Source organism: Mirounga leonina, unplaced genomic scaffold (genome assembly GCF_011800145.1).
Source record: "Mirounga leonina isolate KUSES-001 unplaced genomic scaffold, KU_Mleo_1.0 Mir_129, whole genome shotgun sequence".
NCBI lineage: Eukaryota > Metazoa > Chordata > Mammalia > Carnivora > Phocidae > Mirounga > Mirounga leonina.
The window spans coordinates 47,927,460-47,953,977 of NW_023270323.1; the positions used below are offsets into that span (position 1 = coordinate 47,927,460).

The following is a 26,518-nucleotide window of genomic DNA, read 5'->3' on the forward strand; positions in this document are numbered from 1 at the left end:
CTTAAATCTCTAGCGTATGGCATTGTTCTAGTTTCCTGCCTGATCACATTCTCTCCCTTTTTTTTTCTTAATTTCTCTTCTTTCTTTTTTCAACCAACTTCTTATCTTATCCATTCCTTTTATAAAATCTTTTATAATTTTCATCTTTACAGTCATATTCCATCCCTTCATCGTATTTGCCCTTATGTTTGTACATATATAAGTTTTTCTTTCTTTAAAATTTTGGGAGGCAGTTTCTTCTAACAGGCCAAAATATGCCCAAAATCTAGTATGTAGCACTGATCTATTCACCAGCCTGATCATATTTGATCATATTCTTTTTTCTTTTTCTTTTTTCTTTCTTTCCCTTTCTTTCCCCCAGTTTCGGGGCTCTTCTGATTTGTTTAGTGTATATTTTTCTGGGGTCGTTGTTACCCTTTTAGCATTTTGTTCTCTCATTCATCTATTCTCCTCTGGACAAAATGACAAGATGGAAAAACTCACCTCAAAACAAAAGAACAAGAGGCAGTACCGACTGCCAGGGACCTAATCAATACGGACATTAGTAAGATATCAAAACTAGAGTTCAGAATGACGATTATAAAGATACTAGCTGGGCTTGAAAAAAGCATGTAAGATACTAGGGAAACCCTTTTTGGAGAAATAAAAGAACTAAAATCTAACCAAGTTGAAATCAAAAGGCTATTAATGAGGTGCAATAAAAAATGGAGGCTCTAACTGCTAGGGTAAATGAGGCAGAAGACAGAATTAGTGATATAGAAGACCAAATGATGGAGACTAAAGAAGCTGAGAAAAAGAGAGATAAACAACTACAGGATCATGAGGGCAGAATTCGAGAGATAAGTGATACCATAAGATGAAACAATATTAGAATAATTGGGATCCCAGAAGAAGAAGAAAGAGAGAGAGGAGCAGAAGGTGTATTGGAGCAAATTATAGCAGAGAACTTCCTTAATTTTGGGAAGGAAACAGGCATCAAAATCCAGGCGGCACAGAGAAACCCCCTCAAAATCAATAAAAATAGGTCAACACCCCAACATCTAATAGTAAAACTTAGAAATCTCAGAGACAAAGAGAAAATCCTGAAAGCAGCTCAGGACAAGAGATCTGTAACCTACAATGGTAGGAACATTAGATTGGCAACAGACCTATCCAGAGACCTGGCAGGCCAGAAAGGACTGGCATGATATATTAAGGGCACTAAATGAGAAAAATATGCAGCCAAGAATACTATATCCAGCTAGGCTGTCACTGAAAATAGAAGGAGAGATAAACAGCTTCCAGGACAAATAAAAACTAAAAGAATTTGCAAACACCAAACCAGTCCTATGAGAAATACTGAAAGGGGTCCTCTAAGCAAAGAGAGAGCCTAAAAGTAACAGACCAAAAAGGAACAGAGACAGTATACAGTAACAGTCACCTTACAGGCAGTACAATGGCACTAAATTCATATCTTTCAATAGTTACCCTGAATGTAAATGGGCTAAATGCCCCAATCAAAAGACACAGGGTATCAGATTGGATAAAAAAACAAGACCCATCTATATGATGCCTGCAAGAGACTCATTTTAGACCCAAAGACACCCCCAGATTGAAAGTGAGGGCGTGGAAAACCATGTACCATGCTAATGGAGACCAAAAGAAAGCTGGGGTGGCAATCCTTATATCAGACAAATTAGATTTCAAACCAAAGACTATAATAAGAGATGAGGAAGGCCACTATATCATACTTAAAGGGTCTATCCAACAAGAAGATCTAACAATTGTAAATATCTATGCCCCTAACATGGGAGCAGCCAATTATATAAGCCAATTAATAACAAAAGCAAAGAAACACATTGACAACAATACAATAATAGTGGGGGACTTTAACACCCCCCTCACTGAAATGGACAGATCATCTAAGCAAAAGATCAACAAGGAAATAAAAGACTTTAAATGACACACTGGACCAAATGGACTTCACAGATATATCCAGAACATTCCATCCCAAAGCAACAGAATACATATTCTTCTCTAGTGCTCATGGAACATTCTCCAGAATAGATCATATCCTAGGTCACAAATCAGGTCTCAACCAGTACCAAAAGATTGGGATCACTCCCTGCATATTTTTGGACCACAATGCTTTGAAACTAGAACTCAATCACAAGAGGAAAGTCGGAAAGAACTCAAATACATGGACGCTAAAGAGCATCCTACTAAAGAATGAATGGGTCAACCAGGAAATTAAAGAAGAATTTAAAAAAAAATTCATGGAAACAAATGAAAATGAAAACACAACTGTTCAAAATCTTTGGGATGCAGCAAAGGCGGTCCTAAGAGGAAAGTATATAGCAATACAAGCCTTTCTCAAGAAAGAAGAAAGGTCTCAAATACACAACCTAATCCTACACGTAAAGGAGCTGGAGAAAGAACAGTAAATAAAGCCTAAACCCAACAGGAGAAGAGAAATAATAAAGATCAGAGCAGAAATCAATGAAATAGAAACCAAAAGAACAGAACAGATCAACGAAACTAGGAGCTGGTTCTTTCAAAGAATTAGTAAGATCGATAAACCCCTGGCCAGACTTATCAAAAAGAAAAGAGAAATGACCCAAATAAATAAAATCATGAATGAAAGAGGAGAGATCACAACCAACACCAAAGACATACAAACAATTATAAGAGCGTATTATGAGCAACTATACGCCAGCAAATTAGATAATCTGGAAGAAATGGATGCATTCCTAGGGATGTATAAGCTATCAAAACTGAACCAGAAAGAAATAGAAAACCTGAACAGACCCATAACCACTAAGGAAATTGAAGCAGTAATCAAAAATCTCCCAACAAACAAGAGCCCAGGGCCAGACGGCTTCCCAGGGGAATTCTACCAAACATTTAAAGAAGAATTAATACCTATTCTTCTGAAATTGTTCCAAAAAATAGAAATGGAAGGAAAACTTCCAAACTCATTTTATGAGGCCAGCATTACCTTGATCCCAAAATCAGACAAAGAGCCCATCAAAAAGGAGAATTACAGACCAATATCCCTGATGAACATGGATGCAAAAATTCTCACCAAAATACTAGCCAATAGGATCCAAGAGTACATTAAAAGGATTATTCACCACGACCAAGTGGGATTTATTCCTGGGTTGCAAGGTTGGCTCAACATCGCAAATCAATGTGATACAATACATTAATAAAAGAGAGAACAAGAACCATATGATCCTCTCAATAGATGCAGAAAAAGCATTTGACAAAGTACAGCATCCTTTCTTGATCAAAACTCTTTAGAGTATAGGGATAGAGGGCACATACCTCAATATCATAAAAGCCATCTATGAAAAACCCACAGTGAATATCATTCTCAATGGGGAAAAACTGAGAGCTTTCCCCCTAAGGTCAGGAACACGGCAGGGATGTCCACTATCATCACTGCTATTCAACATAGTACTAGAAGTCCTAGCCACAGCAATCAGACAACAGAAAGAAATAAAAGGCATCCGAATCAGCAAAAAAGAAGTCAAACTCTCACTCTTTGCAGATGATATGATACTTTATGTGGAAAACCCAAAAAACTCCACCCCAAACTGCTAGAACTCATACAGGAATTCAGTAAAGTGGCAGAATATAAAATCAATGCAAGAAATCAGTTGCATTTCTACACACCAAAAAGACAGAAGAAAGAGAAATTAAGGAGTCGATCCCATTTACAATTGCATCCAAAACCAAAAGGTACCTAGGAATAAATCTAACCAAAGAGGCAAAGAATCTGTACTCAGAAAACTATAAAATATTCATGAAAAAAATTGAGGAAGACACAAAGAAATGGAAAAACGTTCTCCATGCTCATGGATTGGAAGAACAAATATTGTGAAAATGTCTATGCTACCTAGAGCAATCTACACATTTAATGCAATCCCTATCAAAATACCATCAACTTTTTTCAAAGAAATGGAACAAATAATCCTAAAATTTGTATGGAACCAGAAGAGACCCCAAATAGCCAGAGGAATGTTGAAAAAGAAAAGCAAAACTGGTGGCATCACAATTCTGGACTTCCAGCTCTATTACAAAGCTGTCATCATCAAGACAGTATGGTACTGGCACAAAAACAGACATATCAATGGAACAGAATAGAAAACCCAGAAATGGACCCTTAACTCTATGGTCAACTAATCTTCGACAAAGCAGGAAAGAATGTCCAATGGAAAAAAGACAGTCTCTTCAACAAATCGTGTTGGGAAAATTGGACAGCCACATGCAGAAGAATGAAACTGGACCATTTCCTTACACCACACACAAAAATAGACTCAAAATGGATGAAAGACCTAAATGTGAGACAGGAGTCCATCAAAACCCTAGAGGAGAACACAGGCAGCAACCTCTTCGACCTCAGCCGCAGCAACTTCTTCCTAGAAACATTGCCAAAGGCAAGGGAAGCAAGGGCAAAAATAAATTATTGGGACTTCATCAAGATAAAAAGCTTTTGCACAGCAAAGGAGACAGTCAACAAAACCAAAAGACAACTGACAGAATGGGAGAAGATATTTGCAAATAACATATCAGATAAAGGGCCAGTATCCAAAATCTATAGAACTTATCAAACTCAACACCCAAAGAACAAAGAATCCAATCAAGAAATGGGCAGAAAACATGAACAGACATTTTTCCAGAGAAGACATCCAAATGGCCAACAGACACATGAAAAAGTGCTCAACATTGCTCAGCATCAGGGAAATCCAAATCAAACTAAAATGAGATACCACCTCACACCAGTCAGAATGGCTAAAATTAACAGGTCAAGAAATGACAGATGTTGGCGAGGATGCAGAGAAAGGGGAACCCTCCTACACTGTTGGTGGGAATGCAAGCTGGTGCAGCCACTCTGGAAAACAGTATGGCGGTTCCTCAAAAAGTTGGAAATAGAGCTACCCTATGACCCAGCAATGGCACTACTGGGTATTTACCCCAAAGATACAAATGTAGTGATCCGAAGGGGTACATGCACCCCAATGTTTATAGCAGCAATGTCCACAATAGCCAAACTATGAAAGAGCCAAGATGCCCATCAACAGATGAATGGATAAAGAAGATGTGTACACACACACACACACACACACACAGAGGAATATTATGCAGCCATCAAAAAACCCTGAAATCTTGCCATTTGCAACAACGCGGATGGAACTAGGGGGTATTATACTAAGCGAAAGAAGTCAATCAGAAAAAGACATGTATCATCTGATCTCACTGATATGAGGAATTCTTAATCTCAGGAAACAAACCAAGGTTTGCTGGAGTGGTGGTTAGGGGGAAGGGATGGGGTGGCTGGGTGACAGACATTGGGGAGGGTATGTGCTAGGGTGAGTGCTGTGAATTGTGTAAGACTGTTGAATCACAGACCTGTACCTCTGAAACAAATAATACATTATATGTTAAAGAAAAAAAAAGAAGAAGATAGTAGGAAGGGAAATATGAAGGGGGGGAAATTGGAGGGGGAGACGAACCATGAGAGACTATGGACTCTGAGAAACAAACTGAGGGTTCTAGATGGGAGGGGGGTGGAGGGATGGGTTAGCCTGGTGATGGGTATTAAAGAGGGCACGTATTGAATGGAGCACTGGGTATTATACGCAAACAATGAATCATGGAACACTACATCAAAAACTAATGATGTAATGTATGCTGATTAACATAACATAATAAAATAAAATTAAAATTAAATAAAATAAAGTAAAATAGAAAAAAAGAAATCCAATAATGCTGCTTCTTTTTTTCTGTTTTTGCTGCCCCTGTATAGATATGCATCTCCTCAGATATTTATATCAATTGCCGATTGAAAGAAATTTTATATAGTGAAAGAGGTGTGGAGGGGCGCAGGGTGGCTCAGTTGGTTAGTCGACTGCCTTGGGCTCAGGTCATGATCTCAGGGTCCTGGGCTCAAGCCCCGCATCAGGCTCCCTGCTCAGGGGGAAGCCTGCGTCTCCCTCTCCCACTCCCCCTGCTTGTGTTCTCTCTCACGCTCTCTCTCTCTCTGTCAATTAAATAAATAAATAAAATCTTTTAAAAAAAAAAGAAAGAAGTGTGGAGTTTAGTCAGACAAATTTGAAGTTAAATTTGGTCTCTGTCACTTACTAGCTGTGTGACCTCAGGTGTATTAATGAATCTCTTTTCTCAGCCTGCTTTCTCATCTGTCGAACGTGGCTGACTTACCTTGCTACTAATGTGGTGACTACCAGCCATGTGTGCAAAATACTGAGCCCAGTGCCTGGCACGTGGCAGACACTCACTCTAGGCTAGTTATTGTCATAGTGGCCAACAGTGTAGTCTTGATAAGATTAAGGAACCTTCATGAATCTGTATCAAGTCCTTCCCAGTTCTGATTATTCCACAACAGAAAAGAAAAACAACTGGTTAGCATCACCTTGAAGATCCAATGATTTTTCTTGATCTCATAGAAAATGTTTAATAAATGAGAATACAGGACTTATTCTTGACCCATAATGAGCATTTTCACAGTAAGAATCTAACTGAATAATAACCCACAAGGATAACCTTGAATGAGAAATGGGGAAAAGATACCATGTAAGAGTCAAGTACAACCAGAGTGGTGTATGTGGCTACAGAAAGCTTAATAAGATCAAGATTCTTGTTTACTCAGGGGCACCTGGGTGGCTCAGTCAGTTAAGTATCTGATTCTTGATTCCGATTCAGGTCGTGATCTCAGGGCCGTGAGATTGAACCCGTATTAGGCTCCTCAGGGAACGTGGAGCCTGCGTGAGATTCTCTCTCTCCCTCTCCCTTAGCCCCTCCCCTCCCCACTCACACATGCGCTCTCTCCAAAAGAAAAAAAAAATTCTTATTTACTCAGTAGAATAAGAACTTTTCACCTAACAATGTGTTTCCGTGTGAACATGTGACCTGCATGAGGAGGAGAGAGAGAGAGGAAGGAAGGGATGGGGGGTGGAGAGAGAGGGGGAGAGAGAGGGAAACAGAGAGGGAGAACATAGATGGGGCACTTGGGGGAGGAGAGGGAAGGTTATCAAACATTAAGACTTCTAGGGCTATAGTAAAATTAGATTTGTGTAGTGCTATCTCCTAATGTCACAGAACTACAGCAAGGGACACTAAAAACAATTACATAATACATTAATGCACATCAAAAATAAATTAATATAAAGGGGTGAGTTACTATTCTATATCACACATGTGAGATGTTTCTGAGTACACACCACTTTTAATTAAATAGCCTTTCCAAATACCTATATGGTTCGAATTTACCGTAAGTGCTATCAACTGGATTATTCAATCATTACACATAAAAATTGGAGCTATGAAGCCTAGAAAAATACATGTGTTGTGTATATGGGGGGGAATAAGTACACAGAGAAATAATTTTCCAAATTTCCAGATAGCAAACATTTCAGACTGAATTTTAATATATTTCAATCACACAAAAAGTAATTTAAAGTATATATACAGTTATAAAGATTTTTGTATAAATATACAATATCAGATTGAGGATAAAGACCAAATCCAAATGCTATTAGGATAACCAGACACACATTTCTTCTGTAAATGGAATACCCTGTGGCTACTAATCACTTCTCCATAGCTGTAAGATGGACCGTGATGATGAAAATGGAAGCAAATACGGCCTTTCCTCAGCATCCTTGATCCAGAAGTCCACCCCCTGCTATAATGTGAACACAATCACCTGTTTGCCAGCAACCTGCTGTATACACAGCCAGAGCTTCTATGTGTTACACTGTAGTTATGTAATTCCTAAGCTTCAATCTAAAATGAACCCACTAGCTACAGGACAGAACCTAAACTCCTTATCATGATACACTCAGGCATGAATAATTTAACCTGAACCAACTCCTCAGTCCTCAATTCCCACCGTTCCCATCCATGAATCTATGCCTGGCCACCCACGGAACTATTTTTGCCCCTCCTGATACCATGCCACATCCCCCCGCCCCCCGCCTTCTCTCCCTCTGTCTCTCCAGCCAGTACAGCTTGGACTCTGCAATCAGATTATCTGGATTCAAATTGTGCTTCCACCAATTACTAGCTATGTGATATTAGACAGGTTATTTAGCTTTTCTAAACTCTAGGAATTAGGAATTAGTACCTAACTTACGGGAATTGTTGCAAAGATACTTTTGAAAATGTACTTCAAAGTCAGGCTATTCAAGAAGTGATGATAATTTTTAAAAAGAAGTGATAATAATTATTATGTCTATTCTTTTAATATTGTTAACTAAGAAATGTGATCAGACCTGGGCTATGGAGATTAAAAGAGAGCTTCCACCCTTAAGTAACTTATAATTTGGTGGTATAATAGACATATAAACAAACAATTATAGTACATGATGAATGCTGTAAGATACACAGATAAAGAAGAAAGTAAACGTAACAGAAAAAGGGCGCCTGAGTGGCTCAGTTGGTTAAGCGACTGCCTTCGGCTCAGGTCATGATCCTGGAGTCCCGGGATCGAGTCCCGCATCGGGCTCCCTGCTCAGCAGGGAGTCTGCTTCTCCCTCTGACCCTCCTCCCTCTCATGCTCTCTGTCTCTCATTCTCTCTGTCTCAAATAAATAAATAAAATCTTAAAAAAAAAAAAATGTAACAGAAAAAGAACAAGAATCAGCCCAAAGGGACTTCTAAGAGGAGGAGAAACTTAAACTGTTAGAAGAGGAGCAAGAATTTTCCAGACCACAAGAGAAGACACAGACAGCATGAGTTTTCCAGACTACAAAGGGAAAAAAGACACAAAGACAGAGAGAGGGCAGAGGACCCTGAAGATACAGAGATGTTGAAGAGCAAAGCATATTTTAGAGTATGGGGTGGTGACAGATCCAGGTCTCACATCACAAAAAGTCTTATGTACCATGCATAGGAAGTGAGAATTTTTTCTGCAGGAAATGGAAGGCCATTTAAGCATAGAGAAATATCAATTTATTCATGAAAAAATATTTGCGTTCTTACTATATTCCAGGCACTGTTTTATGTGCCAGAAACAAAAGGATAAGTAAGGAAGATACTGTTTCTGACATCACAAAGTGTAGAGTCTGGTAAGGGGAGATAAAACAATTATTTTTAAATGTCATAAGTATTCATGACAAGGGAAGGCAGGATACTATGGTGGCACAAGGGAGGGGCCCTGCCATGGGAATCAAGAAAAGTTTCCCGGGAGTTACATTTAGGCTAAGCCATAAGGGTAGAAGTAGGAGTTAGCCAGGAGTAAGGGAGGGGTGTGAGATGAGCTATCCAGTGTTCCAAGTAGAAGAAGCATCATATATGAAAGTATCTGCCAATTCTGAAATATGTGCCTGAGATGATGAGAGATATGCAGAGCTTATGATGACTCATGGGCCATGGGGAACAAAAATGGAAATTTGAGCATGCCAACTTTATAGGAGGGGGGCTTTGATAAAGTCCCCAGGCTTTGGATGGGGTCACCAAATGATAACCCTAGGAATAAAGTAAAAAGGAATAACTGGGGGCACCTGGGTGGCTCAGTTGGTTAAGTGTCTGCCTTCGGCTCAGGTCACGATCTCAGGGTCCTGGGATCGAGCCCTACATCAGGCTCCTTGTTCAGCGGGGAGCCTGCTTCTCCCTCTCCCTCTGCCTCTCCCCCTGCTTGTTCTCTCTCTGATAAACAAACAAACAAACAAACAAACAAACAAATAAAAATCTTAAAAAAAAAAGGACTCACTGGCCTTCATGAGGACTGAAGCACAGCTTCCAATCATTTCAATCCCAGATTAGACTACGTCACCTGGGTTTGTTAGGGCCCCAGGTCTAGCTGTGGCCTTCCAGTAGCAAAGTAAATGCTTCCTCTAAAGGAGGATACCAATATCCTGGGCCTCAAATGAAATAAACTAATATATAATATAAAATTATATCTATATAATGTGTCCCAGGAAACTTTATATCTATAAATAATGGCAAAAAGAATTATTCCCAATGTTACCATTAATTATTCTATTAGAAGTTTATTGGATTTCTAAATATAATAAAGGAGTTGCAGTTCTTTTACAGAAAAAAAGGAATAAGATTTTCATATTTATTCCTATAGAGCATTGGAAAAACATAATTGAGAAAAAAGTGGATAGAAGGTAAACAGAAATGTTTCAATGTAATTGGGTAATACATAAATACAAAAGAAAATATCCAAATCACTTGCTTATAATAGGTTTTATTCTCTTATTTTCATAAGGAACCATGTGAGTTATTTTGGATAAGTCAGTGATGGTTCATCATGTAGTAGAGAAATGCAATTTGCTAAGAATAAAATAACAAAGAGAAACCTATATACATATATATTTTTAAAGATTTTATTTATTTATTTGACAGAGAGAGAGATAGCAAGAGCAGGAACACAAGCAGGGGGAGTGGGAGAGGGAGAAGCTGGCTTTCTGCTGAGCAGAGAGCCCGATGTGGGACTCGATCCCAGGACCCTGGGATCATGACCTGAGCTGAAGGCAGACGCTTAACGACTGAGCCACCCAGGCGCCCGAGAAACCTGTATTTTAAGAATATCGTGGCTCCGTCACAACCACACATGTGAAAAAAAAGGCATATTTCCTATATGTTTTTGTGTTGCTTTCCTTAAGTCAGGGAATGTTATTCTGACTACCAGAATATGGTAGGGTTATGATTGTACCTAGTTAATGGGAAGTTCTTGCTCTTGGTCAACACATTTAGCATACCAATGTTTCCATTTATAGTAGAAACCTAGGGTTTGCATTCTAAGCACTGCTTCCCTTCTGGGAATAGAAATCCCTCTCTCCCGAAAATGTTCCTCTCCTCCCTCCATTCATAGGATTTTCTTGGAAGGGGTCCCTGAGTGACTCAGTCTCCTTGGCCACAGCTGATTGGTAGAGGGTGGGCACTTGACTCAAGGCAGGGTCAAGCAATTTTTGGATGTAGGAAGAGAGAATCAAGCCAGTCTTTCTAGTGTTGGTGCTGTAAGATGTAAAGCTCCTGAGTTGTCAGCAACCAAGTTTCCCATTCTGGGAACAAAGAAAGAAAAGAAGGAAGTCAAAGCACACAGAGAAGCAGAGACTAGAGTCAGAGAATCCTGATGATATTTAAGTCATAGGATTTAGTTAGTGGAAGCAGAGCCACATCACTGCCCTTCCTGCCATCTTGATGTTCAATCTTCCATAAAATACCTTATAATAAATTCTTTCTTTTGCCTAATTTTATTTGAGTTGGGGTACTGTGTCAGTTGCCAGAATTGAATTCTAATACACCATTTTCCTTCAGTTTATTTTCTTATTTTTTAATTGATGTATAATTGACCTATAATATCCTATTAGTTTCAGGTATATATCATAGTGAGTCAATATTTTTAGACATTATGAAATGATCCCCACGTTAAGTCTAGTTCATCCATCACCGAATGGTGATTAGAATTAGAATATTATTGACTATATTCCCTATATCGTATATTACATCCCATGACTTATTTATCTTATAACTAGAAGTTTGTACTTCTTAACCCCCTTCAGCCATTTGCTCACCCCAACCCTCCATGCTCTGGTAACCAACAGTTTGTTTCCTGTATCTATGAATCTATTTCTGTTTTGTTTGTTCATTTGTTTTGTTTTTTAGATTCCACATATAAGTGAAAGCTATTTGTCTTTCTTTGACTTATTTCACTTAGCATGACACACTCTAGGTCCATTCATGTAGTTGCAAATGGCAAGATTTCATTCTTTTTTATGACTGAGTTTTATGTGTATCTATCTATATGTATCCCACACATATTTATGTGTATTTATATATATCCCATCTTCATCCATTTATCTATTGCTTCCACATCGTGGCTATTGTAAGTAATGCTGCCGTGAACATAGGGGTGCATATACCTCTTCGAATTGGTGTTTTCATTTTCATTGGATAAACATCCAGCCGTGGAATTGCTGGATCATATAGTAGTTCTATTTTTACTTTTTGAGGACCCTCCATACTGTTTTCCATAGTGGCTGCACTAATTTATATTCCCACCAACAGCGTACAAGGATTTGCTTTTCTCCACTTCTCTACATCCTTGCCAACACTTGTTATTTTTTGTCTTTTTGATAATAGCCAATCTGACAGGTGTCAGGTATCTCATTATGGTTTTGAATTACATTTCCCTGATAAGTAGTGATGTTGAACATCTTTTCATGTGCCTACTGACCATCTATATGCCTTCTTTGGAAAAATGTCTATTCAAGTCCTTTCCCCTTTTTTTAATTGGTTGTGTTTTTTTATATTAAGTTGTGTAAGTTCTTTATATATTTTGGACATTAACCCTTTACTGGATGTATGATATGCAAATATCTTCTCCCATTCAGTAGGTTGCCTTTTTGTTTTGTTGATGATTTCTTTCTCTGTGTAAAAGCATTTTTTTTTTAGCTTTTGTTTATTTATTTTAGCTTTTGTTGCCCTTGCCTGAGGAGACTCATGCAAACAAATATTGCTGATGCCAAAGACTTACTGCCTATGTTTTTTCCTAGGAGTTCTATGGTTTCCAGTCTTAACACTCAAGTCTTTAATCCATTTCAAATTTATTTTTGTATATTGTGTATATGTGGTTCTTTAAACATAAATTGAATATTTTCTTTTTTTAAGATTTTATTTATTTATTTTAGAGAGAGAGAGGGGTGTGCATATATATGAGCGAAGGGAGTGGCAGAGGGAGAGAATCCCAAGCAGACTCCGTGCTGAGCGCAGAGCCCAACGTGGGGCTCCATCCCACTATGCCAAGATCACAACCCCAGCAGAACCCAAGAGTCGGACGCCCAACCAACTGAGCTACCCAGGCATGCCTAAATTGAATATTTTCTTAATGCCAAAAGATAATCTTCAGTCAATTACTTGAATTTCTCATACAAATATAAAATCAGACATCATACTGACAACTGTTTCAGAATATTCACTAATTAAGCAAAATAGGCTAAGAGTTTCCAAAGAAGAGGTGGAAAGAATATGAGATATAAAAACCCATAAGTAAGTATTTGGGGACCATTTTGGCAAATGAGAAACTGGAACATTATAGGGATGGAGAGAATTGGGGAAGACAAGAAAAGAGACATATCTGAAAAATGTAATGAATCCCCAAAGTGCCTGATTGGTTTTAACATTTAAAAATCATTCAATATAAATTACCTTACCACTTAAATAGAATAAAGAAGAAAAGACAAATTATCATTCAGCCTTCCAAAATTCCGATCTCTGTTTCCTTAGTGAGACTACCGTTTTCCTCTTGGGCTGCCCCGCCCCTTCCTGTACTGCATTTGTAAAGTACCACTAGGCATAAAGCCAGGACTATTCTAATGCTCACCTCATTTGTATTCATTCTCTCAGGGATCCAGTTTCTGTGCTGTATCTTGTCTAATGCCCCAAATCTTTGCCTCATATATTTTGTCCAGTTTTCTAGTTGCGAAGCAGGAGGATAAGTCAAATTCAAGACACTCTCTTATGACCAAAGAATTACATTTTAAAAATACTGCTCTACCTGCCATGTAGAATAGATTGTGGGAAAGTATGAGTTATAGGCAGGGAGATCAATAAGGAAGCTAGTGTAGCAAGCTGGTGGCTTGGATTTGGAAGGTAGTAGTGGAAATGGAAAGTAGACAGATGAAGCATGTTTTCCAGCTGGAGTTACAGCATTAGGTATGGCATGGGCACAGGAAAGGGGAGGCAAGAAGTATCAAGGATGATGTCCAGGTTAATGTTTGTGCCGTAATGTAATGTGGAAGACTTCAGGAGCAATAGTTTTGGGTGGTTTGGAAGGATGGACTACTAATTCTTTCCCCTCCTGCTCCCTCTCTAGTCTTTTTTTTTTTTTAAGATTCATTTATTTATTTATTTGAGAGAGAGAGAAACAGCATGACAGGGGAGAGGGTCAGAGGGAGAAGCAGGCTCCCTGATGAGCAGGGAGCCCGATGTGGGGCTCGATCCCAGGACTCTGGGATCATGACCCGAGCCGAAGGCAGACGCTTAACCTACTGAGCCACCCAGGCGCGCCGCCCACCACCCCCCCCACTCTTTCACTGCTCATTCTCCAATTCTGCCTCACAAAAGTCCAACAAATTATTTGGTAGAAACTGGTTTTTGGACTAGTGTGAGGGCATGGGGAGTGAGAGAGGAAATGGCTATAGTATCTTTTTATTTAACCCATGCACATAGTATTAAAAACATGATTGAGGTGGCGCCTGGGTGGTTCAGTCATTAAGCGTCTGCAAGGCTCAGGTCATGGTCCCAGGGTCCTGGGATCGAGCCCCACATCGGGCTCCCTGCTCTGTGGGAAGCCTGCTTCTCCCTCTCCCACTCGCCCTGCTTGTGTTCCCTCTCTCACTGTGTTTCTCTCTGTCAAATAAATAAACAAAATCTTTAAAATAATAATAATAAAATAAAAACATGATTGATTTTTATACAAGGAATGAGTTCTTAAGGACCCTGCATATGCCCAAAATGGTAATAGGTATCATCTTATATTGTATCTCCAAAGCCATTAACAAATAAAAGGACAAGACACAAGTTGGTACATAGAGTATAAAACACAAGGATCTCTGATAGAGATGATAACAACAACAAAGATCAAACAGAATTTTCATATGAAGGAAATCATTCTTACTCAGTTTCTTGCTAAATAACTACTTCTCTCACCTCTTAAAATTGGTTTTTATCCTCTCAGTAGAAACATACTAAGGTATACTTCAAGCTTACAAAGATTCTACTTCCCTGGGGACAACAGCACCCAGCCCTAAGCCCCCAGAGATCTATAGAGGTTGATCTACAGGTCAATATTCTGTCTGAGCTCAGAATCCCACTCTACTGGCTATTGACCCAAAGGAATGCACCCAAATCCCATGGAGCCAATCAAACTTCTGGGTAACCTAGAATTTAGAATTGGGGTATGGAGATGATAAAATAAGTTAGTCTAAATGAAGAAACTAAAACACAACTGTAACATGTAAGCTCAGGAACTGGGATGCAAGAGTAGGGCTTTTTCCATATAGACTAGAGAAGCAGAGAAGGCAGATATGCAGAGAAAAAGAGAATGGAGCAGATACTAAGAGAGAAGCTGAGATAAAAAGATTAAAAAGCAGAGATAAAGTCCTAACATCTTTCCAATTCCTGTCTTCATTCCCTTTCTGAGTCTTTGAGTTGCATGAGACATCCCAGTATCTTTTTAAGAACACTTTCCATTTTTGATCAAGCTAACTGAAGATGGCCTCTATTACTTGAAAGCTAAGACTCTTGATTAAAACACATTTTGATTAAATACATTAAAACACATCTTGATTAAAATTCATTTCTCCTGGGACTCCTGGGTGGCTCATTTGGTTGAGTGTCTACCTTCGGCTGGGATCTTGATCTCAGAGTCCTGGGATCGAGTCCCACATTGGGCTACTTGCTCAGTGGGGAGCCTGCTTCTCCCTCAGCCTGCTTCTCCCCCTGCTTATGCTCTCTCTCACAAATAAATAAAGTCTTTAAAAATAAATTAAATAAAATACATTTCTCCTATAGCATATTATGAATTGAGTATAGTACATATTGGTTAACTGATTGGTTAACTGATTAATTTGGGAATAAGATTTGCATTATATAAACCTTTATTGGTTTCTGTAAGGGGAAAAACTCTTGGCACTGACAAGAATTTAACCAATATGTGTTAAGGCAGGAGGTAGCATGGTATTTGGGGGAAGGGAAAAATCTGGGGAATCAGGAATCCTTAGACAGTAATATCTTCTGGCTCCTTTGGCCTCCTGAGCCATGGTCCTTGCTTGTCCTATTCACTGTCTTGCTAGCATTCAACTAAAAATCTACTGATGATGAAAGCATAGTCTGGTCTTTCTTATTTGGTTAGAGCCCAGTGGCTTTCCTGGCTGACTCAGGCTAACCTTAGTTCTCATTAGGCTCACTGAGACTAAGCTGGGACTTGCATCAATGTCTCTTGAGTCCTGACTAAGTCAAACAGAAACTGAGGGAAGCTCAGCAAAGCTGAAACTCTAAGCCTGCCCCATAGCATATTGCCCCACCAATTTTTCTCTGATGTATTTGGATGCCTGTCCTGGAAGGCAGTTTGCCCAGTAGTGTGATGGGCAGTGAGGTGGTGGCCCAGAAACCCACACAGTAAATGGGGTGACATCCTTACTTATCTAACACAGAGAGTAGATACCTCTGATTGCTTTTGCTCGTCTCCAACTTACAATTTCTTATGGCTACATCTGACAGGAGATATGACTATGTCTTAACTTTAATCTTGCAGAGTACTTCAGCCCAACCCCACTAACCTAAGTAGAAGGACTCTGGATGGAGTCAGCCTTCCTGAATTTGAATTCTGGCCCCTCCCTTCTTGAATCTGTAGCCTTAGGGAGGTTCCTGTAACCTGTGTGCACCTCAGTTTTTCGATGTGTTAAAATACAGGTTGCTAACAGTATCCTCCTCAGAGGGTTGTTACTAAAGAGCTCCTTACAACAGTGATTGACACATATTAAGTGCTCCATAACTGTAAGTTATTATTATTACTCCATTACCTTAGTCCTCTGGCCTCATAATTTAAGTGAAACTGCTTGAATTTCCCATAACAATATAAAATCAGATACCATACTGATAACTGTTTCAGATTATTCAATAGGGAAAAATCTTCCTACAAGACTGTTGTTATTGCTATATTCTGCTTTCCATTAAGGTTCAACAACATGATAACAAAAGCCCTAACAGTAGCACTTAACATTTATTGACCATTTATTATGTGTGTGGTTCTAAGCTAAGCATTTCACGTGCATTAGTTTAATTAATTTTCCCAACCACCTTTTTAGGTAAGTACTATTATTATCCCCATAGTAAGTTTCTGCCAAGATTTAAGCTAAAAAGAAAACAAGTTTAAAACCTGTTAGTTTGTTCTTAACTACATAGAAGTTTGTTTGTTTTTAATTTGGCAAAGTAGTGGGTTCTTATCTCCTGTTGGAATTTTCTCATTTGATACATGTTAGATTTTTTTTAAAGAGCTATAAACAGAGCTAAGTAAATAAATAATAGCTGTTTCAAATGAAGTTGTATTTACGTATGTGCTAAAACTTTATTAGGAATTTTTCATGATTTTTCACATATTTATAAGCTGGATCTTACAATTCAAGCTTTCAAAAACAACTTGATTTTAAACAGAATATTTAACCTGTTCAAGACTGTTAGTAAAGGAACTCAAGAAACATGAACTTTTATGTTTTTCCTCTATAAATTTTTGACACTTATCTACACATCATATGGTATACAATTTTACCAATAATTATTTCATATAAAATATCCTTTGCACTTTAACAATTACCTGTTAAGAAGGTTCTCTACTTCTTGAACTTCTGCTATGGGCTCTTCATTATCAGAAAAGAGACGAGCTTGAAATTTTCTATCTTGGAAATCATACAGCATCACAATAATAAGACTGCTCAAATGATCTGGCTACCAAGGGGAAACACACATAAAGGAAAGTACACAAACAATATCTAATAGCAGTATTCTCCATTCCATTATTTTTTCATAAGAGAGCAGAAATATGACTATTTTTACATAGTCTGGTTGTATTGGGAGATAGAGAAGGACTTCCAAATTGAAAAAAGAAAATCCAGTAAAAATATAAATGTTGTAAAAGAGACAATTTTTGCTATGTTCATCACAAAGAAAGGACTAGGCAGTATTAGAAGTAGGGAAGAGTTCAGGATGTGTTTTGAAGAGGTCTCAGCATTAAGCAAACTAGTTTTGATTTAAATCTAAAAGCTTTTTTAGTACTTTCTAAATAACAATCATGAGATAGCTAATTATATAAAAGTTGTCTACTTACTATTGTGGTACTTGGGAAGATATAGCTGTCTATTAACATAGTTTCCAAAATATCTTGAACTGCAAGACAAGGAAAATGTCTGTTACTGAAAATACCAAAGCTGAAAATGAAAACTTTGGAATCAAAATACACTTTAGACAATACCACCAAATACTTTTACTTTCCTATCTAAAATATACCTCAATTCTTGACAAAGACTCAAATTATATGATGAATACTTGTCATCTTTATGAATCCTGGACCCTTAGAACCCAGGTTCCACATGAAATCCTAGTCAAAGGAGCATTATCTGAATAGCTAAAGTAATAATAAAGGAATTCTAACCTTTATGTCCTTTGAAAAACACTAAAGAGGATCTAATTTAAATGTCTTATCATTTTTATGTATTGCTGGATTCAATTTGCTAATATTTTATTTAGGAGTTTTGTCCTATGTTTATGCTCATGAAGAATATTGGTCTGTCATTTTCTTTTCTTGTAATAGCCTTGCCAATGTTGGGATCAGGGTTACGCTGGCTTTGTAAAGTAAGTGGGAAGTGTTCCCTCTTCCTATGTTCTTTCAAAGAGTTTGTGGTAGATCAGTATTATTTCTTACTGAAATATTTGGTAGGACTCAGTAGTGAAGACATTAATAACATTTAATCTAAGACCCAAATGACAAGGAGTTAGACATGGCAAGATCTGAGAGGAGAGAGCATTCCAGGCAGAGAGAGAATTGCAAAGGTACTAGGTGGAAACAAGTGGACACATTGAAAAAACTCCCCAGGGTGCAGTTACAACTACTTAAACTATATACACACCATGTAACAAATGTTTTAATCAGTCGGGCAGAAAGCTAAGCTAGTTAGCTTCAATTCATTCAGCCTACTAAATGCACAGCACACACTGCATTTGTTTTTATTTGGGAGATGGGAAAACTAAAAAGAAGTGACTAATGGGAGCACAGACTTCAGTTTCCATAGGAAATCCCTTTGGAAATCATGATCCGTATTTGAGCCACCAATTATGGCTGCATTATACAAGGCAATATCCCCATTTCACTTATAAGGAAAATAAGCTTTAGTTTTACAACCTCAGTACTTGCAAACCAATTCCTATCTACTTCATAGGTTTTCAGCATGGGTCCCAATTTTTATCACAGAAAATATAGTCATCATACGAAAAAGAATGAAGGAGTTTAAAGGAAGCAGATCTGCACAGGTCACAGAATTTTGAGCAATGGAGACGCTTAACTCCTAAGAAATAGGAGAGGCAGAATGAAAAAACGATGCTTTTGCCAACATTGCATTTTTCCTTCGGGGGCTCTGGTCTAAACTGATAGCATCTTTGGGCCGCCTTTGATACTGTGCGGAATGCATTACCTCTGCGTATCTACACTGTATGTAACATTCTCCCATAGTAATATCAACATTAATAGTAACTGTATACTTTAGTTGGTGCTTTCTATGTGCTACACCTTGTTCTAAGTGCTTTCCATATATTCCTTGAACCCTCATAACAACCCTGTGAATTAGGTATCATTATTAACCCTATTTAATAGATTAGGAAATGAGGGAAAGAACGGTTAAGTAAGATGTTCGTAGTCACACAAAGCAGGGATTCAAACCCAGACAGTCTGGCACCAAACTGCATGTTCTTTACCACAACATTATGCTGCCTTTCTTCATCTTCCTCTTAATAACAAACCGGAGTGGCTAAAATGAAACACATTGCCAATGACTAATTTGAGTTGTCAGGATTTACTTGAAGATTGTAAACCTTGCCTATCCTACCTAGTTTGGCACAATATCTTGAATTCTTATTTCCTTTTCCCCACTAATTAACGCCTGTTCTCTTTAGTCTGTTGAAGAGAACCCTTAATCCCCACTACAGGTTTTCAACATGGAGGGGCCTTCCCTCTGCTTGTGTCTGCAGGACGTGCAGTAGAGAGGTCTACACTTCAGCTGAGTCATGGATTGGATGATAAGTCTCTAATTCAGTAGTAAAGTATTTGCAAGCCACTTGCCTGGAGATCTAAAGCCATGTCCGCAAACACCTTTTTTTTTCCTCTCTCAGTGGTTCCAAAATCAAGTGTAAAGGAGGAGTACTATTTATTGGACCCCTAAAATTCACATAGCCCATCTTGTCATCCCTCCCATTCTGGAAGAAAGGTGGAAGATGTTCCTTCTTTTGACTCTCCTCTAGGTTCTCCCTCTTTATTTTTATTATGTTTTCATAGAGTTTCCTTCATGTGAGGGATCTCTAGAATCTTCACTTCAAGAATGTCAAATCAGATAGATGCAGTTTGTGTGTGTGTGGACGGAGGGAAACAAAATTTAAGTATTTTTTGGCAAAACTAGTAAGACTATCCAGTAACATTCTGAAATATTTGAAAGATGTAAACAACAGGGAAAGGAAGCTAGCATCACCAAATACAAAATCATTATACAATTAAAGTAACATGGAACCATAAAAAACTAGGATTTAGGGATGGGGTTGCTATTCTGTCACCCTTTTCAACCAGATGAAATACTTCCTCTTTTCAACCTTCTTCCTGCTAGTTCCTTAGATACATCATTTAATCTCTTCTTGAGCTTCCTTCAATTTTTCATCTGCAAAATGAGAATCTTGCATCTCAAAGGACTGGTATATCAAATGTATGAACTGTTTTTTGAATTACAAAGAGCTATGCAAATACACGGTATTATTATTGTCATTCAAGAAAATTGCTTTAACCTCTTACATGAAACCAGAGCTTATGAGGTTATTGATCTAGATCATTTTCCTAATGAATCACTATGCAATCAAGAATTAACTCAGCAGGCGGGGCACCTGGGGGGCTCAGACTGTTAAGACTTCAAGACTCTTGATTTCGCCTCAGGTCCTGATCTCATGACCCAGCCCTAGCCCTGGGTCCAGCTCCATGCTGGTCGGGGAGTCTGCTAGTCTCCCTCTGCCCCTCCCCCCATTCATGCACCGGCACACGCATGCTTGCTTGCTCTCTCTCAAATAAATAAATAAGTAAATAAAATAAAAACCTTAAAAAAAAATTAACTCAGCAGGCCTGGGTGGCCAAACCCTGAACATTCCGAGGAAAGAGTAGGAAAGAGTAGGCCCTTCCAGCTCCTAGGAGATAAGCTCTATAAGCCTTCAGAATATCTTGCTTGATAAAAGTGTCCTTGTTTACGTGGGTATTGGGCAACACAGTATCAGTGTGGCCTAGAGATTGAATAAGGTCAGCCACCAGAGCACTCCTATCTACATGACTGATCCCAATAAATACCCTGGACAGCAGGTCTTGGGTGAGCTTTGCTATACTTCCACGCTATCTTCTACATACTACAATACTTCATTTGTGTTGTCATACATTGTCGCTAAGAGAATTAAGCAGTGCCCCTGGACTCCACTGGAAAAAGACAATAGGAAACTTGTACCAGGTCCCTCCTGGACTCTGTCCTATGCACCTTTTTCTGGTGTTGATTTTAAATAACCTTTCACTGTAATAAACTATAACCATGAGTATCATAGCTTTGCTGAGTTCTGTGAGTCTTTCCAGTGAATCACTGACCCTGAGGGTGGTCTTGGGCATCCCATCTATAATTACTAATTCCCAAGCCATAATCAAACCATACATTAAGCATTTCCTAGGTTTTTCACTGACCGGTTTAAAAGATTCTGAAATGAGCAGGTTAATGCCACAGTCAGTTCCTGAGACTGAAAAGCTCACCAACTACTATATAAACCTAGAGAGGCTGGAGAAAGAATTAAGCCAGGAATAAGAGCAACAATTTCAGGGACGCCTGGGTGGTTCAGTCGTTAAGCGTCTGCCTTCAGGTCATGGTCCCAGGGTCCTGGGATCGAGTCCCACATCGGGCTCCCTGCTCTGCGGGAAGCCTGCTTCTCCCTCTCCCACTCCCCATGCCTGTGTTTCCTCTCTTGCTGTGTGTCTCTCTCTCAAATAAATAAATAAAAATCTTAAAAAAAAAAAAAAAAGAGCAACAATTTCAGGGAAATCTTTTTCTTCAAGTGTTCTTTCTTCTTTATTGTGGTTCATTAGTTTATTTCTTTTTTTTATTTCTTAAGAAATCATTTTCCAGATTTTCTTCTTTTTTAATATTTAGAATTCCTTGAAACATCCAGAGATTCTTTGAAAAAAAACAACAACAACAAATTGGCTGCTAGTACTCTACTTCTTTGATAGAAATAAACTTAAAAGGAATAGGCTACTTACTCTTCATTACCTTCTTTAACAGAAAAATTGACTTTGGGGCTATTTAGTAAAACAGGAGTAGTAGTTGTCTTCACCTTAAAAAAACATACTGAACCCTTTAAACCTTTAAAAGGTTAATCAGATAAATATACTCTGTGCTTTGAAAGAGCTTATACACAAAAGACATCAACAAAGAGCAAACAATAAAACTGAAAAACAACACAACCAAAGGAATATACTTAACATTTATATAATTAAGGACTTTTCTCTGTCATTTTTTTTCTTCTTGTACTTCCACAGAAAAAAAAAGGTAATATGATCTAATTACCTATTCACAAATTCACCAATAAAAGGGACCACTACCCAAGCTCTCTTTAGTTTGTACATTAACCTTTTCAGCATTATTGCTCCTATAAAACCAGAGAAAAAAATCCAGAATTTTATTTTCTTAACTGTGATTCCCTGAACCTATACTGTATAAGCCAAATATGAGTTTATAAAATATCATGTGAAAGTATTGGTAGAACACTGATAATACAGATGATAAAAGTGAAATGCACAGGGCATTCCACATTTTAAAGCAAAATATCAGGCTCTTAATTATCTTAGAAACTTAATGCATTTAGAAATTCTGGTTTTATTCTATTTGAACATTCAGAAATTATTCAGATAAGTTAAGCAAGATATTATTATTATTATAAGAATATAATATTTGTACCAAGTAAACAATGAAAGACATTTTAGTATTTGAACTCATATTAGAATTAGAATTTTAAAAATGAATGTTTCAAGCAAAAGCAGGTTTGTAAAGTCCTATGACAATACTTTATCAGAATAGGATTTTCTGGGTCATTAAAAAATATCAAATAGTCACAAGGCCCTTTCATAAAACGGAAATAAAGACCAAGAGAAAGAAAAAGATAATCTAGTACACATATCACTATAGCATGAGCATCTAATTAATGTGTTAATCTTATATAGAATAATTTCAGGTTTTTAGTATTGATTTCTAAAGGAAGGATTCACTATTCCATTAGGAAAACAGTCTATAATAGAATTTTGGCATTAACATTAAATACCAACTAATTAACATAGATGCCCAGTCTGCCTTTCATTGTTGCAAGGAGAAAATGTAAAAATGTTCATTTGGCTCATTATTTAAAGTGCAACAGCTTGTCTTTAAAACTACTTGGTCTTTAAAACTAATTTTAAACATTAAAGCAGGTGGAAGGAATGGATGAAACAATCTGAAACATTACACTGGAAAAGAAAAAATGGTTAAGACAGATTTAAAAAGTAAAAAAAAAAAACCTCAAGCAGATGAAAACTAAAGAGAAGTTGCCTCTTTTTTTTCTTTTTTTAATTTTATTTATTTGACAGAGAGAGACACAGTGAGAGAGGGAACACAAGCAGGGGGAGTGGGAGAGGGAGAAGCAGGCTTCCCGCAGAGCAGGGAGCCCAATGCGGGGCTTGATCCCAGGACTCTGGGATCATGACCTGAGCCGAAGGCAGACGCTTAACAACTGAGCCACCCAGGGGCCCCGAGAAGTTGCCTCTTAACATCAAATTTTTCTCTATGTTGACAAATTCCTGGCTTCAGAGTTGAGCTGCGTCATGTCTGCAAACTACCAAAATATATATATTCACGTCTAAGTAATTAATGGATCATTTTAGTTCAACTGAGCAATTGTTAACTGCCTATGTGCAAGGATGTAGAAGGCCCAGGAAGTACTATTACTAAGGAAATACATGAAAATTACTGTGCCCTTTCAAGTTGTCTCTTTAGGAAGGGCACATGCTATCATTTCAGCCATGCGGCTAATACTCTTAAGTATTTCTGGAACTTCTTTTTTGGAACTATATTCAGTCAGTTTACAAACCAATAAAGTTCATAGCTAGTACAAAAACAAACACCTCCAGACCCTTTGACTGCTTGCTCTCACAGTATCTGGTTCTGTCCTAGAGTTAGCTCCATACTCAGAAGCTGATAAAGTTAACCACCACTGAGGGAGTCTAAAACATTGCATCTTAAACCCTGGAGGCAAATTAGAAAGGGGCATTCTACAGAAGTTTGGAGGAATAAATTTATGAGCTCCTAAAATTAAGGCTACTGGTTACGAATGCGATCACCTTAATTGGCGTTGATTTAATTTTGATATTCATTTTGAATATATTACACCTTTTTTTCTTATTCCATCTCTGTTCCTCTCCCCTACCCTCTTACTGGTTTTTATATTTGTGAAAGTTCATACACTGATATACAAGATGTCAACACAGAAAATGCAGAGACAACCCAAGGAGAGGGAACCTGTACTTGGGATACTTCAGTGGATTCTTAATTCTTCCTGTGAGTGGAATTGTTTCCTTCAATTTCATGACTGTGCATTACATCTATCTACCGCCAGGCAGGGAGCTAGGCCTAGGCACATCTGCCCTGAAAAAAACAGTTCGGGCCTGAAGAACTTAGTTTACTGGAACTCTCCTGATTCCTTGACATTTGCAACTGACCAAAGATAGGCTTATGCGTAAAAACAAAACCTGGTGCCAGGAAGGGGCGGCGGCGGGGGCGTGGGGGGTGGGATTGCACTCCCCAAATTCTCTCCTTATTTTCTTTTAGTGCTGATCTTTCAGGCTGGTACTACTCACACTTCAGGGCACTGAAAGCCAGCTCATAGGACGACCGCTGAAGGGCTTCATCCTCAGACTCGGGCAAGGACCGCAAGGGTTCATTCCCATACTTTATTAAGACTTGCTCTGGTGACTTTTCGATTCGAATGCCCCGAAAAATGTTTGCGGCCATAACGTAAACGGAGTCCGGATAGCCCGTTTTTTCGGGTAAACCAGGTGAATTTTTTTCGCTGGGCGATGCGTCACCTGATGGCGCCAGGGAAGCGAGTTGGGAGATAACCTCCGTATGTTTTTCGTTCGAAAACTCTAGTTCACTTGTGGCATGAAGCATGTTTGCCCTTTGACCGTGGTCGGTAACTCAAGGCTGAATCACAACTCAGATGTTCCAGGAAATAGTTTTCCTTGTACCGTAAGCATCGTCTCTGTGAAAAGAAAAGGTTATCTCGGTAAATCACCATTTATGCGGGACCCGCTCGGTGGCCCACTTCGTTGTGGCGTTGAAGACGAAGAGGTGGCATCTCCTGGCGGATCCGAGCGTCCCATCCTTGGCGCCGGCCAAGACCCAACCCAACGTCCACACACTCAGAAAGGGAAGGGGGTGGGGAGGCGGTTGGGACTTGGCTCCCGAGCGACCTTTCCCGAGGCCCCTTTGGGGGCAGCCCCCCCCCCACGAGCCGCGTCTGTGGCCCCGCGGGCGCCCCCTTACCCCGGGGGGGCGGATGTTTCCCGGGGCTTCGGGGACGGAGACGCGGCAGCCGCCGCCGCACTTGGGGCACCGGAGGCTGGTGTCTGAACAGTGCCCTCGGGAGCCCGGGGACGGCGGGGCGGCGGCAGTTTGGGTCCAGTGCAGCCTCTCCCACCGGCCTGGTGGGAGGCAGGGGGAGTCGCGACCCCCGGCGCTCGCTTCGCGGCGGTTCCCGAAAGCAGGGCGCGCCTTCGGGCTCCTCCGGGTCACGCACAGCGGCCCCAGGCGGACGCGGCGGCGGAGCGGGGTGGAGCGCGGCGCCGGTGGACCGCGGCTCAGGCCCCGCAAGGGTCGGCCTCTCGCGCGCGGCCGGCCGGCCGGGACCCGGGTCTCCGTGGCAACCGGGAGCGGCCCGGACGCCGCCCGAGGGCTGTTCCCGCGGGATTTGGCCGGCGCCGCCTCCCGCCGCGCCAGCTGCTCTTCCTGCGAGTTCCGTGACGCCCGTGCCAGCCCCTCCTTGAAACCGAAGCCCCCGCGCACGGTGGGACCGCTCGGTCCCGAGGGTCGTCGACCTCCCCAGAAGCACACGTGGCCGCCTCTTTTCCGACCCGTCCCGGGCGGTCTCCTGGAAAGCAGGAATGTTGTGTCGCTGACAGCACCCGCCTTGTCGCGTGTAGCAGGGGCGCAGGACATGTTACAACGGATGGACGTAGAGAGCTACTGAAAAAGGGGGGGTGGGGCGGTGGAGACGAGCCTACTTTATTTCCATACTCTTTAGAACAGTGGCTATCACATTAGATTCCTACAGGGCAAGTTGGGTAAAGGTCTTTGCCCGCTTAAGACTCAGTCCCTCCTTTCCAGGAATTGCCAAAGAAAGACTTGGTTGAAATGGACCCACAAACGATCAGATTTGCCTCCCTCCATCCCCCAATTATAGCATGGAACTGGGAACAAATATAAACCTCCCCAAAGGGTTTTAATATGGCTACTTTAAATTTTTTAAAATATTTTTATTTATTTATTGAGAGAGAATGATAGCGTGAGAGGGGGGAGAGTCAGAGGGAAAAGCAGACTCCCTGCTGAGCAGGGAGCCCGATGCGGGACTCGATCCCGGGACTCCAGGATCATGACCCGAGCCGAAGGCAGTCGCTTAAGCAACTGAGCCACCCAGGCGCCCTG

At 39.7% G+C, this 26,518-nt stretch overlaps 1 protein-coding gene across 1 annotated transcript in view; it reads right to left on the minus strand.

Moving 5' to 3' along the window:
- Window positions 1-25,612, minus strand: part of NSUN7 (NOP2/Sun RNA methyltransferase family member 7) — a 61,502-nt gene extending 35,890 nt beyond the window's left edge. Inside the window, exons 1-3 of the mRNA XM_035005088.1 lie at window positions 24,673-25,612; window positions 17,839-17,897; window positions 17,329-17,459 (exon numbers count right to left, since the gene is read on the minus strand). Coding sequence (XP_034860979.1) covers window positions 17,329-17,459; window positions 17,839-17,897; window positions 24,673-24,985 — 503 coding nt within the window. The 5' untranslated portion in view covers window positions 24,986-25,612. The remainder of the gene's footprint in view (window positions 1-17,328; window positions 17,460-17,838; window positions 17,898-24,672) is intronic.
- Window positions 25,613-26,518: the final 906 nt, after the last annotated feature.